This window comes from Equus caballus, chromosome 18, assembly GCF_041296265.1.
Source record: "Equus caballus isolate H_3958 breed thoroughbred chromosome 18, TB-T2T, whole genome shotgun sequence".
In the NCBI taxonomy this organism is placed as follows: Eukaryota; Metazoa; Chordata; class Mammalia; order Perissodactyla; family Equidae; genus Equus; species Equus caballus.
This window is the reverse complement of record NC_091701.1, coordinates 41,447,107-41,463,555: the sequence shown is the minus strand read 5'-3', so window position 1 is coordinate 41,463,555 and position 16,449 is coordinate 41,447,107. Positions and strand designations below refer to the sequence as shown.

General features: G+C 36.7%; 1 protein-coding gene across 3 annotated transcripts in view; it reads left to right on the top strand.

The window, feature by feature from the left end:
- The window catches only part of PLA2R1 (phospholipase A2 receptor 1), a 108,228-nt gene that overhangs the window by 43,836 nt on the left and 47,943 nt on the right, over positions 1–16,449 (top strand). For all 3 annotated transcript variants that reach the window (XR_011428245.1, XM_023622989.2, XM_005601532.4), the window contains exons 10-11: positions 3,541–3,653; positions 12,127–12,296. Coding sequence is in view for 2 of the 3 variants with exons in the window: in XM_023622989.2 (XP_023478757.2) it covers positions 3,541–3,653; positions 12,127–12,296 (283 nt within the window). In the remaining variant the exon portion in view is untranslated. The remainder of the gene's footprint in view (positions 1–3,540; positions 3,654–12,126; positions 12,297–16,449) is intronic.

Below are 16,449 nucleotides of genomic sequence, written 5' to 3'. Positions count from 1 at the left end.
TCCCTGTATTTTTCTGAGTGTGGGCTCCTTTTAACAAACCAAGCAATTATCAGCTCGTAACATAAAGCATTGACAGCCCTGCAAAGGACTGCTGTCCTGCCACCCTCTTCAACCTATTTTTTGATATAAAAAATGTAAATGATCCTGTTACACCATCTGTACAAACAATGCCTGTCACTTGGCGCCCTGTCTCACATGTGGATCATGGTTTTTCCAGTGGGATGCCAGAGTGAAAACAAACGCATTCCTTTGAGTCAGAGAGTGAACTTCTGCACCCAGAGTTTTACTTTCCTTTTCACTTTGCTTAAACTTAAATATTGGGATAGAATACAATAATGGAAAGAAGTGCATGTTTGCAATATATTTATTATTTAGGAAAGAGATCATAAAGGATAAGTTAGTATTTTAAGTAACAAAGTATTTTCAGTATTTTAAGTAATAAAAAATACTTAATACTTTAGGTTTAAACTTAAAAGTTAGAGGGGCCGGCCCCATGGCCGAGTGGTTAAGTTTGCACTCCGCTTTGGCTGCCCTGGTTTCGCCAGGGTTTCGCTGCTCATCAAGCCATGCTGACGTGGCATCCCACATGCCACAACCAGAAGGACCCACAACTATGTACTGGGGGGCTTTGGCAAGAAGAAGGAAAAATAAAATCTTAAAAGGTATAAAATTATTTGTTTTAAATTTCTTAAAACAGATTCAACGTCCTATAGTAAAGTTACAAAAAATCTACCTATCAGTGTCCTCTGCACATGCATTCTCTCTCTCGCTCTCTCTTTCTCTCTCTCTCTCTCTCTCTCTCTCTCTCTCACACACACACACACACACACGCTAAAGAATTTGGATTTAAACATTGGAGATCTTTATGCTGTATGAGGCTCAAAAATTTCCCAAACATGTTTTTTATGAAATTCTGCTTTATTTTATAATCCAGTTATTTATGTTCTAATTAAACAATAATGCATTTCTTCAGAAACTGCATTTTATTCCTTAATCAATGTGTAAACCTGTGAATTATCTTCATATTCTAGCTGAACAATACATGTGCCATAGATGACATGTTACCAAATGTTTTATCTAATGATTACAATTCCTGAATTAGTTATAGCTGATCTCTGATCTAATCTCTGCCTAAACAGAAATATTGGAACTATTTACTTACACACTTACTGTGCGGCTTTTAAAGGCAACTCAACATGTTTTATTTGTGTTGAAAGGGAAATTAACTTCTTACTCAGTGGAAACAGAACTGATGTTCTATTCAAAGTTTTGTATACTGCCTTCCTTTTCTGGCCAGCATTACCAGTATTTAAAGATTCTGAGTACAGACCCAGTTCTCTTTACGGCAAAATTCCCGTTAATTTCCTTATGCATCAGTCTATGTATATGGTTTTGAAAGTTTCCTTTCTTTTAGCCAGTTGCTTCAATGCAAGTTTTTAGACAGTCTGCACATGCAAAATCAACTTGTAAAATGTCCTGATAATTTCAAAGCAAAAAAAAAAAAACGATTTATTTTTCCCTCTGAGTCACTTTTTCGGGATTGGACAATATGAGCAATTGTTTCAGTGTTGTCATCATCATCATTTCATTTAAAATGAAATGGCACCTCATGTACAAAGGATATTCACAGATACAATCAATTATTCTTCCCACTTTCACTGTGTAGACAAAGGCTTGTAGTAAAGAGTCTTTGTTTTTCTAATTATTACTATCCCACAACCCCCACCCCCTCCCCCTCCACCCCCCAATCCCCGTTTTCTTGAGCCTCTTCAGTTCTTGGATTTTTTTTTTTTTTGGAGGAAGATTAGCCCTGAGCTAACGTCTGCTGCCAATCCTCCTCTTTTTGCTGAGGAAGACTGGCCCTGAGCTAACATCCATGCCCATCTTCCTCTACTTTATATGTGGGATGCCTGCTACAGCATGGCTTGCCAAGAGGTGTGTAGGTCTGCACCTGAGATCTGAACCAGTGAACCCTGGCTGCGGAAGCAGAACGTGTGAACTTAACCACTCCACCACCAGGCTGGCCCCCAGTTCTTGGATTTTTTGTTTTGCTAAACAGCCTGTGATCTAAAAACTGCTAATGAAGAGGGAATACTTTGTTAGAAAGGTAAAATTGTCAGCCTTCCTTTGCCTGTCCTTCCAAATACAAAAGCAGTGTAACTGCCCTGCCTCGTCTGGAGTGGTCCATGGAGCGGCTCTGGCTGGAGCTGTCAATCACTCACACAGACAAGGTCACGGAGAGGTTAAGGGAGTGAGTTCAGGGCACAACCTGGCTGCTGGATGAGGAACTCCTGTGATCCACACCTCATTTAATAATATGTTTCAACTAAAATAGCTGAATTCTAAAATAAGGTTTTCTTTTATTTACTGCAGGACCGAGACATTTTTCCAAGAAATATAGTAGAAATTATTTTATATCTGATCAAAATCTGGGAAGCATTGGCATGGCACCAAATCAAGTGTATTTTAAAACTGGGGAATATTTTAAAATAGATAGATATAAGTGATGTGATTTTATAATACTGGAAGAAAAAGAACTAAAATAACTCAGTTGAAATATAAAAGACTAATGAATGTTTGTCTCCTGTACCGTATCATTTTGAAGAACAGAGCCACCCTTCGTTGCTCCCAGGGCTGAGCCATAGAGCTACACATTTGTCATTCTTGTCTGAGTGCCAAGACTTGCTTTCTTTCTCTCTGAAAGGCTAGCCAGTTGATTTAGGAATCATCTTTACCAAAAAAAATATTTTGGCCATTCTGTATTTGGAAGCATCATGATCCAGCCAAGACCATCCTGGATTGTACCAACATTAGGTTCCAGGCCAACTTATCCACTAGTCTGTGATTTTATCCGAGTGCCTAAACTCAGTGGATCTCAGTGGGGTAATATGAAATAAGCAATATGAAAGAAAGTTGAAAAAAATGCAATATATTTACATACATATGTCCTCTTTGCTCATACTGAGTCCCCAGCTCTATTCTAAGGTCTCTGCCTGCATTGTCTGCGTTTGATTCTCAGCAAAGCCCATGGATACTATTATTACCCCATGTTACGGAGGAGAAAACTAAGCCATGGACAGATAAATAATGTCTCTTGGTGGTGAAGACAGTATTCAAACCTACACATTTTGTCTTCAGAGTCAACACTCTTAATTTCTACTGTCTTGTAGAAACCATATGAAATTCTGTATGTCTGAACAGAGTGAGTGAGCATGTGTGTGTGGAAGAGAAAGAGTGAGAGATCTTGAGTAAGCGCCCCTTTATTTTCATTTGCCTTTAAGATTTTAGGTTTTAAGGTTTTAAGTTAGTTAAACTTTTAGGTTTCAAGAATTAATTAAGTAAAATGTAGATGGGGCTGTAGCTAATGGCATTACCAGATAGAATAAATATAAAAATATCAAGACAAAAATTCAAGTTTTGAGTTTTGAGTGGGTCAGAGGAGAAAGCTATGTAAGTGGGAAATGAAAATATGCAAAAAAGGATATTTTGCTATTTAACTAAATCAGATTATGTGCTTAATTTTCCCTTTCATTTTTCAAGGGATGGGAGAGACATGGTGGATTCTGTTACAAAATTGACACCGTCCTTCGAAGCTTTGATCACGCCTCCAGCGGTTATTACTGTCCTCCTGCACTTGTAACCATTACAAACAGGTGAACTAGAAATCTCCTATCAGAAACATGACTGTGCTTTTTTGACATGAGGGCTCTTGAAATGATAAAATCTAACCGTAATCAGTAACTTGTCAAAATCTAAAGTGTACTATACATTAGAGTATTAAATTATTTAAATTATTGATTGACATGAATTTAAATCATACAATGTTATTCCTAAATTGATTTTTGAATAACGAATAGTAAAATTTAAGGTGACTTTTACTTTCCATCAAGATTTATTAATTATCTAGCTTTGCTAATTCATTCCGTTGTATTTAGATTTTATCTTCTAAGTGCTTGTAATGGAAAAGAAATATGTTAACACTGAAGTATTTTTTTAATGTGATGGGTTTTTTTTAAGAACAAAAGTAAGTATAACCAAACTGTGGAGGATACTCACATGCTTCCCCATTGTTTCTTAGGTCTATGTCTGTTTAAATTTAGGCCTCTCTGTGCACAAGTGTCTCCATGATGCTTACAAAGAAACCGTACCCTTTTCACACCCCATACAGTTTGCAACATGCTACAGATGTGTAAGAGGGAATAAAAGTGCCAACAGCAGAAGTGACCTCAGTGTCGCTATCAATGCCAGGAGGACAGTAAAGGCTGGAAGACCGATTCCTCCTTGCTGAAGACAGAAGCAAGGTAGAGCTCTTCAGTGGTTCCAAGAGAAACTACACCTGCAAAGCTAGTCACTTGCTTTTTCACCAGGGCCATTGCCTTTAAAAATATCCACTGAAGACCAGAAAACAGGACAACTGGTGCTATGGTTTTATCTAGAGGCCCTTCATACGTAGGTCTAACCTGTACGAGGAATTCCCATGTACTTTCTCTGCCTTCCCCATGTGGGAAGTCAACATTCAAAGCTGCCGGAATTTCCTTCCCCCTCTTACCTCTTGCTTTCTTTCTGCCAAACAATGCAGAGGAATGTACACTCACACAGACACACAGACACACACACACACACAAGAAGAGATTGACTGGCATTGGGCAAAATAAGTTACCTCAGGAATTTATTTAAATGCTCAGGAAGAGTCCTTCTTTCAGAGTGTTGCACCACCTTGGATGTATCTCAGTGTTGTTTGTAGTTCTATCTTTCTCCTGCCCAGAATAGCTACTAGGCAGACAGAAGCCTTTATCCTCAACTTGGTCACCCACCCAAAAGGTTCAAGAGCACCTGGGGTTGGAAGCCCTCCAGTCAGTGAGTCAACACTGGACTTCATTCAGGAGCCTCACCCATGAAGCTATGCTCTTTTCTTAATTATAACTTAATTATGTTTTTCATTGAAGAAAAATAAGTCTAATTGTCTCACCTGTTTTTTGTCTTTTTATTTTCTTTTTTTGTGTAATATTCATTGGGTGTCTGTCACATATCTGGTGCTGTGTGCTTTTCCTATGTTATCTGACTGTGCAAAAAATCAATAGTCAAGAGTCTATTAGAAAATTATTTATTGAATGTCTATATTGTGAGAGGTACCATATTAAACACTGGCATGCCATATAAAAGAAATAAAAGGCAGGGTGTAATTGTCCTGGTGCCACTTGCAGGCCAGCAGCTAAGGAGATAGAACATAGACACATGAAACAAGTGAAGAAGGGAGAATAACACAATAAATGGATAAACTCAGAGTGGCATTACAGATAACCCATAGTGCCAAAGTGACTGAATTAAGGCAGAAATTCATTAGTGTGCAAATGCTTCATTTTCTAAGAACCCTTAGGGACCTCGTGCAAATGATAGAAAGTGTCTGAAAAAAATCTACTCTGTGTCATTTCTCCCAAAACTGGATACAAGAGTACGTGGTAAATACTTTAAAATTTTTCTTATTCAGTAGCTAATACTAGTGGGTGTTTCTTATTCAGTAGCCAATACTAACTAACCAGACTAACACATGGTCTCAAGCAGAACTATGGCGTAGGTAAGTTTGTCTTCATCCCACCTGCAACCTCCTAGGCCCACCTCGGTGACCTTGCACTGACATGCTACTCGGTCACCAGCCAATCTCCCTCGGTACTACACGTTAGCCCCAGTGAGGCATCTCCCCAAGACAGTTAACATGCATGTACACTGCCCTGCAAACACGTCTACATCCAAAGCAGTGACTCCAATATGGGACATGCAAGTTGAGGAAAGGAAGGGACCCATGCTCTTGATTTGTATTCATTCAGACCCACGCTGTACTGCTCTTTGAGTGGCAAGGCATGTTCGAATATTTTTCAACAGCATCTTTTGTCTGAGAAGGCTAGACAGTAGATGGAAAGCCTTCTCAGATCCAGGAGTGTCCACCAGCAGCCTCGGTAATCATTTTCTTCCATTACTGATTTCTTGTTGGAGTTGGAACACTCCTGTCACTCACCAGTACCCAAGGTTGTAGTTGCTAATTGATTTTCCACTCTGCTGCACAGTTGAGCGACAGGTTTGATGGGCACAATTAGGACCACCTGCTACAAATTACTTATTTCTTTTGTTATTGGGCAACTGCTCCTGGTCTAGGACTTTTAACACTGTGGAATAGAAAAGGGAAGAAAAACAGACCCTTATTGCTGAATAACAGAATTTTATTTGCTTGCTAACTGTTAACAAAATTTTGTCAGCCCTGACCGCTTTGCTTCCAGACAAAGCATGAATGCAAAACTTGAGTTCCAGAGTGACCATGGATAATTGTTTAAATGCATGTATATTTAAATCTTGATTCAATCAGCCATGGAATATTTGGCACAAATTAATCCAAACAACTTTAGATTTTGTGAATTTTGTCAAAAGTGAGAAATCCTGTAATATCTCACTTTCTCTTAAGTTTAAATGTGCATTATTTTCAACCATTTTTATAGCTCTGCCGTTTTCCTGCAACCTCCACATCCCCCAAACACGTTTGCAGCTAAGTTTTTCATTATGTATGGTTCACTATGTATTTTATTATCAGTGGCATTAAGGACATTGACATTATTGTGCAACCATCACCATCATCCATCTCCAGAAAATTTTGCGTCTTCCCAAACTGAAATATCTGTACCCATTTAACAATAGCTTCCCATTCCCCTCTGCCCCAACCTCTGGAAACCACCATTCTACTTTCTATCTCTGTGAAGTTGATGACTCTGGTTGCTTCCTAAGTGGAATCTTGCAGTAGCTGGCTTTTTGTGTTGGGCTTATTTCACTTGGCCTAATGTCCTCCAGATTAATTCATGTTGTATTATGTGTCAAAATTTCCTTCCTTTTTAAGGTTGAATAATACTCCACAGTGGATGTATAGACTACATTTACTTTATCATTTATCCATTGATAGACATGAGATGCTTCTACCTTTTGGCTCTTGTGAATAATTCTGCTATCAATATGAATGAACAAATATCTTTTGAGTCTCTGCTTTCAATTCTTTTGCGTAATATACCCAGAAATGGAATTTCTGGATCAGATGATGGTTCTATTTTTAATTTTTTGAGGAACAGCCATATTGTTTTCCATAGCAGGTGCACCATTTTACATTCCTACCAGCAGTGCACAAGTGTTCCAGTTCCTCCACATCCTGGCCAACACTTGTTCTTTTCTGGCTTTTTGATAATAGCCATCCTAATGGATGTGAATTGGTATCTCCTTGTGGTTTTGATTTGCATTTCTTTAATGATTAGTGTTGTTGAACATCTTTTCATGTGCTTATTGACCAACTGTATATCTTCTCTGGAGAAATGTCTATTCAAGTCCCTTGTCCATTTTTGGGTTGGAGTGTTTGCTCTCTGTTGTTGAATTATAGGTGTTCTTTATATATTCTGGATATTAATCCCTTATCAGATACATAATTTGTAAGTATTTTCTCCTATTCTGTGGGTTGCCTTTTCACTCTGTTGATAGTGCCCTTTGATGCATAAAGTTTTTCATTTTTACTAAGCCCAATTTATCCATCTTATTTTGTTGACTGTGCTTTTGGTATCATATCCAAAATATCCTTTCCAAATTGAATGTCCTGAAATTTTTCCCCTGTTTTCTTCTAAGAGTTTTATAGCTTTAGCTCTTACATTTAGATCTTTCATTCACTTTGAGTTAATTTTTGTAAATAGTGGAAAGAGTCCAATTTCATTGTTTTGCAGGTGAATATCTAGTTTCCCTAACATCATTGTGGAAAGACTATCCCTTCCCCACTGAATGGTCTTGGCACCTCTATTGAAAGTCATTTGACCATATGTGCAAGTGTTTATTTCTGGTTTATTTATTCTCTTGGTCTATATGTCTCTCTTTATGCCAGTACCATACTGTTTTGATTACTGTACTTTTTAGTAAGTTTTGAAATCAGAAAGTGTGGGACCTCCACCTTTGTTGGGATTCTTTTTATGTTTGTTTTTGCTATACAGGATCACTTGAAATTCTGTATAAATCTTAAGATGGATTTTTCTATTTCTGCAAACATATCATTGGGATTTTGATAAGGATTGTGTTTAATCTGTAAATTGCTTTCGGTAGTATGGACATTGGAAGACTTTTAACAATAAGTCTTCCAATGCATGAACATAAGATATCTTTCCATTTATGTGTGTCTTCTTTAATTTCTTTCAGCAGCATTTTGCAGTTTGCAGAGTACGAGTCTTCACCCTCCTTGGTTAAGTTTATTCCCAAGTATTTTATTCTTTTTGATGCTATTATAAGTGGAATTGTTTGCATAGTTTCCTTTTCAGATTGCTCATTGTTAGGGTATAGAAATGCAACTGATTTTTGTGTGTTGACGTTGTATCCTGCAACTTTGCTAAATTCATATATTAGTTCTAACAGGGCTTTTTGTAGAATGCAGTTAATTTTCCTTTTTAAAACACGTTTTAGTTACCCTCTTTAAAATTACACAGTAAAAACATTCTCCGTACAAATTCAGGGAAGCCAGAGAATATAGACTAAAAAGTGAAAGTGCCCCCTCGCCTCCTCCCCTCCCCCTCCCAAGGAAACTCACTCCCCTCCTTAAAGGTAACTTCCAGTAACAGTTTGGAATTTGCTCTTCTAGGCTTATTTCTTGTGTATATAGTAAGTATATTTTCTAAGTCTATATTTCTCTTCTTGTCTTTTGCAAGAAACAATATCCAAAAACTTCACATTTCTACTTCTTGAGGAATGCCATCAGAAACGTCTTGCAATAATGATCATGATATGTGTCTCCCATTTTAAAACTACTGATATTCTATTTCCATTCTTTATTGAAAAGAAATTTATCATTTTTATATTAGTTCAGCAATACAGTCAGTTATTTGAAAATGGCATCAAAAATGTTAACAATTGTGTTATTGGGAGAAATCCAATAGCAATTATTCAGTTCATAGCTGAGTCTCTCTTAACCAGATCATTATATACAAAAACTGCTACTATTTTTATTGTTGTTGAAATAGCTCTCTACGAAGCTACTTCCAATGCATTACTTTTTTTCAATCTCTTAAGTAATACAAACACATGATTGTAGTACTGCTATCTGCTAAGTACTGTGTTGTTCATGTTGAAAAAGAAACATTTTTTTTTCAACTACATATGTCACTATCTAAACTGCTGAGTAAATATAGTGTTCAATTCGAGATTCAAGCATAAAATTCTTCCTTTTGAAGTGTGTATGTTTTGAAATGCAAAGTATTTATTTTGAAATGAAAAAATTTGTCAGTATATGCCCCCAAATAGTATCGCTGTCTTCAAATTGCATTTTTTTAATTAAAATTTAGTGCTTTGCCCCATGAGCAACAATTTATTGTCAAACTGTTGGAAGTTCAAGATATAATTTCCTCACTTACACTGAAAATGCACATTGGTTTTCTAAACTTTTTTAAGGAGTTGATTGGAAAACTTAATTACTTTCAGATTCTGAGAATTATTCCCCTGCAAAAATTGATCTTATTAGTAGGTACACACAAGCAAACTTTTTTGAAGAAGAAGAAGATTAGCCCTGAGCTAACTGCTGCCAATCCTCCTCTTTTTGCTGAGGAAGACTGGCCCTGAGCTAACATCCGTGCCCATCTTCCTCTACTTTACATGTGGGACGCCTACCACAGCATGGCCTGACAAGCGGTGCCATGTCCACACCTGGGATCCAAACCGGAGAACCCCAGGCCCTGAAGTGGAATGTGCGCACTTAAATGCTGCGCCACAGGGCCATCCCCACAAGCAAAATTTTTTATCATTTGTTTTTCTAAAGAATAATAAACAGTTGTTATTTTACTGAATTCCTTAGAGATAACATGTTATCCTGGTTCAAACAATAATATAAAAAAATGTACAGATGGCTATTTTTTGTTCCTTAAATCATAACAACATTTGAATTAAACAACCTCAGTGAAAATAGACAAAAAGGCCAGATACTGTTAAACTCTGGAATAGTCTCAAATGAAGAGTTTTCAAACACAGGGCCAGAAAAGACTTTAAAAGGTCATCTGCTCTATTACTGTAAACCAACCAGAGTTTTCAGAACCCTTTTAGTGTTTGAAACCAAATAGAGAGTGGTAAAGAATATAAAATGCTCTCGTTTCTTTATCAGTTGGAAACAGACACTCAAGAGATGGCATACTGTTATCCAGAGTTACTTTCTTAGAATAAATGGCTTAGAAGAAAGACAAATTTGCCGAATTTCTTTATTAACAATGCCATCTTCTAAACTGGACCAAGAAAACTGGAGTCCTGTTTTGATTTGAAGGTTTTAGGATTTAATGTACAAGTATTATATGCAACTACTTAGAAGACGTACTTCCCGATTCAAAAAGCAGAAGGTTTCTATTGTTTTAAACAGTGATAAATGGTGATAAAATAGCAAATCAGAGTGAATTAAGTAAATCTAAAACCAGCAGGGGACAAAAGCAAAATGTTATCCTGAATAATGATACCAGAGGCCAAGTTCACGGAAAATGCTGTTTCTCTCCATTATCAGATAAATGCCATCGTACACGGTAATGGAAGAACCAGCACAGTGAGCAGTGGTCCTGGCCATATCCTCCGTGGTAAGGTTTAAAAGGCCTTGCTGGCCCCTAGCACAGCAGTTTCAGGCACCAGCTGGTCATGATAATGATGCCACTCTGCCTCAGAGGGGAGAAGGAAAAGTAGATCCTATCTTATGAGAACATGAACCAATGGAAGTATAAGGAAAATTACAACAGCATCTAGATGGTATTTAGTTTTATATACCCTCCTTTTGAAGCACATTTACATAAGGTTCTGCCACGGCAATCTGGTTAAAAAAGAGCTTTTCTAATTTCAAATGTGTGTAATTTAGGTTATTAATAGCGTTATCTGCAGAAAGTATTTACCAAAGCCTGATGAACATCCATTTGTTCTGCAAAGTTGAATATCATGGATGCCTCGCATCACTAAATGTTACTAGTGATGCTCATAAGGCTGTTAAAAACATTTCTTCTTTGTGTTCTCTTCTCTTTTTCTCCCGTTTCCTTTGAGATTCCTCTATTTTTGGATGATGCCCATTGCTTTTGCGTCCATTAGCAAGTTAAGGATGCATGGTGATAAAAAAATCCAAAATTGAATGAAAAAGTCTAATTTGCTTTCTCCTTAGGGTTTCCTGGGTAATTTCATCAGGGCTTTCCTTTCTCATTGACTCCACAGGTCTGGCCAAAAGTCACCACTGTTTGAAATGTGTCTCTCCAAAACTTTATATGCATTGAAAATAAATTTTTCAAGATAGTTTTCAACTTAGCTTAAATTTTCAATGCTGGTTAAATGTTCATACTCACGTCTATCTATTAGGTATTCATGTAGAAGCTTATATACAAGTTTTCTAGATTCTGCTTTTGATGTATCTATGTCGGGAAGGGAGCACTGCCACCAGTCAATGAACACTAATTCATTCAGCTGTTTGGGGAAAATATTAGTGGGTTTACTTCCTTGGATTAGTTCCTAGAGTTTTAAATTTATCTTCAGTGAATATGCACATCTGAACACATTTGAATAAGCCAAGGACTCCATGTGCCTGTGAACTGATTTGGGAAACATAAAATTGTTACTCCAATCTCTCTTCCATTCTCACCAGGCAAGTGTGGAGGGTAGGTGCATGTGAACTCCATGTTGGCAGATGCTCATTCAGAAAAGCATAATATCCCTTCTCCTCCTCCCTGCCAACTCCCCATCACACGCATATTATGGCATGGTGTGTGCTGTGTGGCCTAATTACAAAATGGGGCACATGTTGGGCCAAGAAATACATTTTAGCTAGCTTTTCGGACTTTACCACCTACACTTTGAAACTGGAGCTGGACTCTATTCCTTGAAAGAATTAAGCCTTGTCTGTAAGAGTCAATTTCTCTTCACTCATGTATTTCTGGGAATTGCACTGATATTTGGCATTTATTAGTAATGTTTAGGGTCTTTGGGTAGTTTTCTGTGCCAGGTTCTAAAGCATTCATGAGAAATGCTTACTCTGGTGCCATTCTGTGCACCTCATTATGTTTTAATGACATTTTTTTATTGCCCAGAAACTTACTATAACCATTTCCTTTTTCCCTTTTTAAGGTTTGAACAGGCTTTTATTACCAGTTTGATCAGTAGTGTGGTAAAAACGAAGAACAGTTATTTTTGGATAGCTCTTCAAGACCAAAATGACACAGGAGAATACACTTGGAAGACAGCAAGGCAGAAGTCTGAGCCGGTGCAGTACACACACTGGAATGCACATCAGCCCCGTGAGTAGAAGGGACGGTAACACCCCTTCTCCCTCTTGTTTTCTTTGCCCCAAATTCCTTTCACACCTTGATCCATCTCCTTTGATTCTTCCTTAATGTTTTCTTAATGCCTCAATCAACTAAAATGATTACCACAGGTTCTCAGGCGGTGACATATGGCTGGTCTTTTTTTTTTTGGTGAGGAAGATTGTCCCTGAGCTAACATCTGTGCCAATCTTCCTCTTCTCTGCAATCTTCTCTGCAAGGAGAAATACATGAATCTACTATTATAGTTGGAGACTTTTAACATCCCTCTATCAGAAATGGGCAGATGCATTTCTGAATCAGTAAGGACAAAGTTGAACACAACAGCACCATCAATCAACTGGATATAATTAACATTTAATCCAACAATAGTAGATTACACATTCTTCTCGAACTCATATGGAACATTAACTGAGAGAGACCACATTCTGGGTCACAAAATGCACCTTAGCAAATTTAAACAAATAGAAATCATACAGTGTCTGCTCTCAGACCACAGTGGAATTCAACTAGAGGTCAATAACAGAAAGACAGCTGGAAAATCCCAAAATACTTGGAGATTAAACAATACACTTCTAAATAACACATAGGTAAAAGAAGAACTCTTGAGAGAAATTTTTAAATATTTTAAACTAATTGAAAATCTGAAAATACAGCTTATCAAAATTCATGACGTGCAGAGAAAGCAGTGCTTAGAGGGAAATTTATAGCACTGAAGGCACATATTAGAAAATAAGCACTATCTAAAATCATAATCTAAGCTTCCATCATAGGAAGCTAGGAAAAAAAGGTGCAAGTTAAATCCAAAGTAAGCAGAAGAAAAGAAATAAGAATTAGAGCAGAAATCAATGAAATTGAAAGCAGGAAATCAATAAAGAAAATCAATGAAACCAAAGAAAATATCTTTGAAAAGATCAATGACATTAGTATGCCTCTAGCCAGGCTCATAAGAAAAAAGAGAGAAGACACAGAGTACTAATATCATAAATGAATGAAGAGACAGCATTACAGATATTATGGGCATTAAAAGGATAATAAAGGAATATTATGAAGAACTCTATACCCACAAATTTGATAACCTAGGTGAAATGGACCAATTCCTTCAAAGACACAATCTGCTAAAACTCACACAAGAAGAAATAGACTATCTAAATAGGCCTATATCTATTATAGAAATTGAATCAATAATTAATAACCTTCCAAACCAGAAAGCAGCAAACCTGGGTGGGTTCATTGTTGAATTCTACCAAACATTTAACAAGGAAATTATACCAATTCTCTATAATGTCTTTCAGAAGATAGAAGCAGAGGGAATACTTCCTAATTCTTTCTATAAGGTCAGCATTCCCTTAATACCAAAATCAAAGACATTATAAGAAAAGAAAACTATATCTCTCATGAACATAGATGCAAAAATCTCCAATAAAATATTAACAAATTGAATCCAACAATGTGTAAAAAGGATTATACACCATGACCAAGTGGGATTTATCCTGAGTGTGCAAGGCTGATTCAACATTTGAAAATCAATTAATCCATCACATCAACAGGCTAAAAAATAAAAATTACATGAATATATCAATAGATGCAGAAAAAGCATTTGACAAAATCCAATACCCATTCATGTTAAAAACTGTTAGCAAACTAGGAATAGAAGGGACCTTCCTCAACTTGCTAAAGAGCATCTAGAGGAAACCCACAGATATCATACTTAAGTGTGAGAAACCAGAAGTTTTCTCACTAAAATCAGCAACAATGCAAGGATGTCCCCTATCAACATTTCTTTTAAACATCATACTAGAAGTCCTAGCTAATGCAGTAGGACAAGAAAAGCAAATAAAATGTATATAGATCGGGAAGAAAGACATAAAACTTTGTTCACAGATGACATGATTGTCTATGTAGAAAACATGAAAGAATCAATAAAAAAATTCCTGGAACTCATAAGCAATTATAACAAGATAGCAGGATCCAAGATTAATATACAAAAGTTAATCACTTTCCTATATACCAGCAATGAGCAAGTGGAATGTAAAATTAAAAACACATTGCCATTTACATTAGCACCCTCAAAAATAAAATACTTATGTATAAATCTAGCAAAGTATGTACAAGATCTATATGAGAAAAACTACAAACTTTAATGAAAGAAATCAGAGAAGAACTAAATAAATGGAGAGATATTCCATGTTCATGGATAGGAATACTCAATATTGTCAAGAAGTCAGTTCTTTACAAATTGACCTATAGAGTCAACACTTTCCCAATCAAAATCCCAGCAAGTTATTTTGTGGATATTGATGACCTGATTCTAAAGTTTATATGAAGAGGCAAAAGACCCAGAAAAGCCATTTCAGTATTAAAGGAGAAGAATAAAGTCAATGGACTGACTCTACCTGACTTAAAGACATGCTATAAAGCTACAGTAATCAAGTCAGTGTGGTATTGGCAAGAAAAAAAAAAGGACTAATAAATAAATAAAACAGAATAGAGAACCCAGAAGAAGGCTGACATAAAAATCGTCAACTGATCTTTGACAAAGGAGCAAAGGAGGCAATACAATGGAAAAAAGATAGTTTTCTTTGACAAATGGTGCTTAGACGCTGGACATCCACATACCAAAAAAAAAAAGAATCTAGACACAGACCTTACACCCTTCACGAAATTAATCCTAAATGTAAAATGCAAAGCTATAACCCTCCTAGATGATAACATGATAGAAAACCTATAGGACCTTGGGTATTGTGATGACTTTTTAGGTACAACACCAAAGGCACAAGCCATGAAAGAAATAGCTGATGAGCTAGACTTCATTAAAACTAAAAACTTCTGCTCTGAGAAAGACAGTGTCAAGAGAATGAGAGGGTAAGCCACAGACTGGGGGAAAATATTTGCCAAAACCACGTCTGATAAAGGACTGTTATCCAAAATATACAAAGAACTCTTAAACTCAACAATAAGAAATGAAGAACCCAATTTAAAAATGGCCAAAAGACCTTAAACAAAGAAGATATATAGATGGCAAGTAAGCATATGAAAATAGTTCGGTATCATATGGAAAATTGCAAACTAAAAGTCTGTACTTTCTGCTCAATTTTGCTGTGAACCTAACAATGTTCTAAAATATATAGTTTATATCTTTTCTAAAAACTGTTCTTTTTAAAGATGCATGCAAGGTGAAGTTAAGATAAATTAGTTTTGTGTGTATAATCACTGGTTTAGGATATTTGTATAGAAACTGCTGACTTTGCAAAGGTAAACAAGAAACATCACATTCATTCAATAAACAACCTTCTCATTCAACAAATCTATGAATATTATTAAAATTCAATGAGTGTAAAGATCTGTGTCACACTATTACTGAAAAAAGCTCAGGTATCATTTCTAATATACTTTGGAATTTTCTTAGGAATGTCTGTTTCTATCAAAATAAATTAATACATTTCGAGTAGACAAAATTCTTGGTTTTTAATGTTGCCTTCCTTGGGGCATATTTGGATGTCTAAAATCTGGAATTGAAACAGAGCTCCTTGTCATTTATAAGTTTCTGCTATAATTTATTTGAGTGGCACTACTCTTTTACTCTTTTCCCTGAAGCAAAAATAATATCGTGGTGCTCAGTTTGGCTGCTCGTGCTGATTGACATTGAGTAAATTGTCTCTGAATAAGATGAAAATGTAAATCTTTTCCCGAAGAAAATAGCAATATAAAAACCCCTGTTTCCTTTTTTCTTTTAAATTGCAGTTTTCAGAAACACCATCCTAAATCACATTTTTTTCATGCCTGTCGCAAAAGAATCCATTAGCTTGGTCCCCATGTCAGAATCTTAATCCAGCCCAGACTGACTCTATAAATTGACCACTGAACAGGAAGCCTGCAGCTTTTTATAAACTCAGCTAAGACTCTGTCCTTATGTCATATCATCAAAATATTCAATCTGTGGGGGCTGGCCCCGTGGCCGAGTGGTTAAGTTCGCGCGCTCCGCTGCAGGCGGCCCAGTGTTTCGTCGGTTCGAATCCTAGGCGCGGACATGGCACTGCTCGTCAGACCACGCTGAGGCAGCGTCCCACATGCCACAACTAGAGGAACCCACAACGAAGAATACACAACTATGTACCGGGGGGCTTTG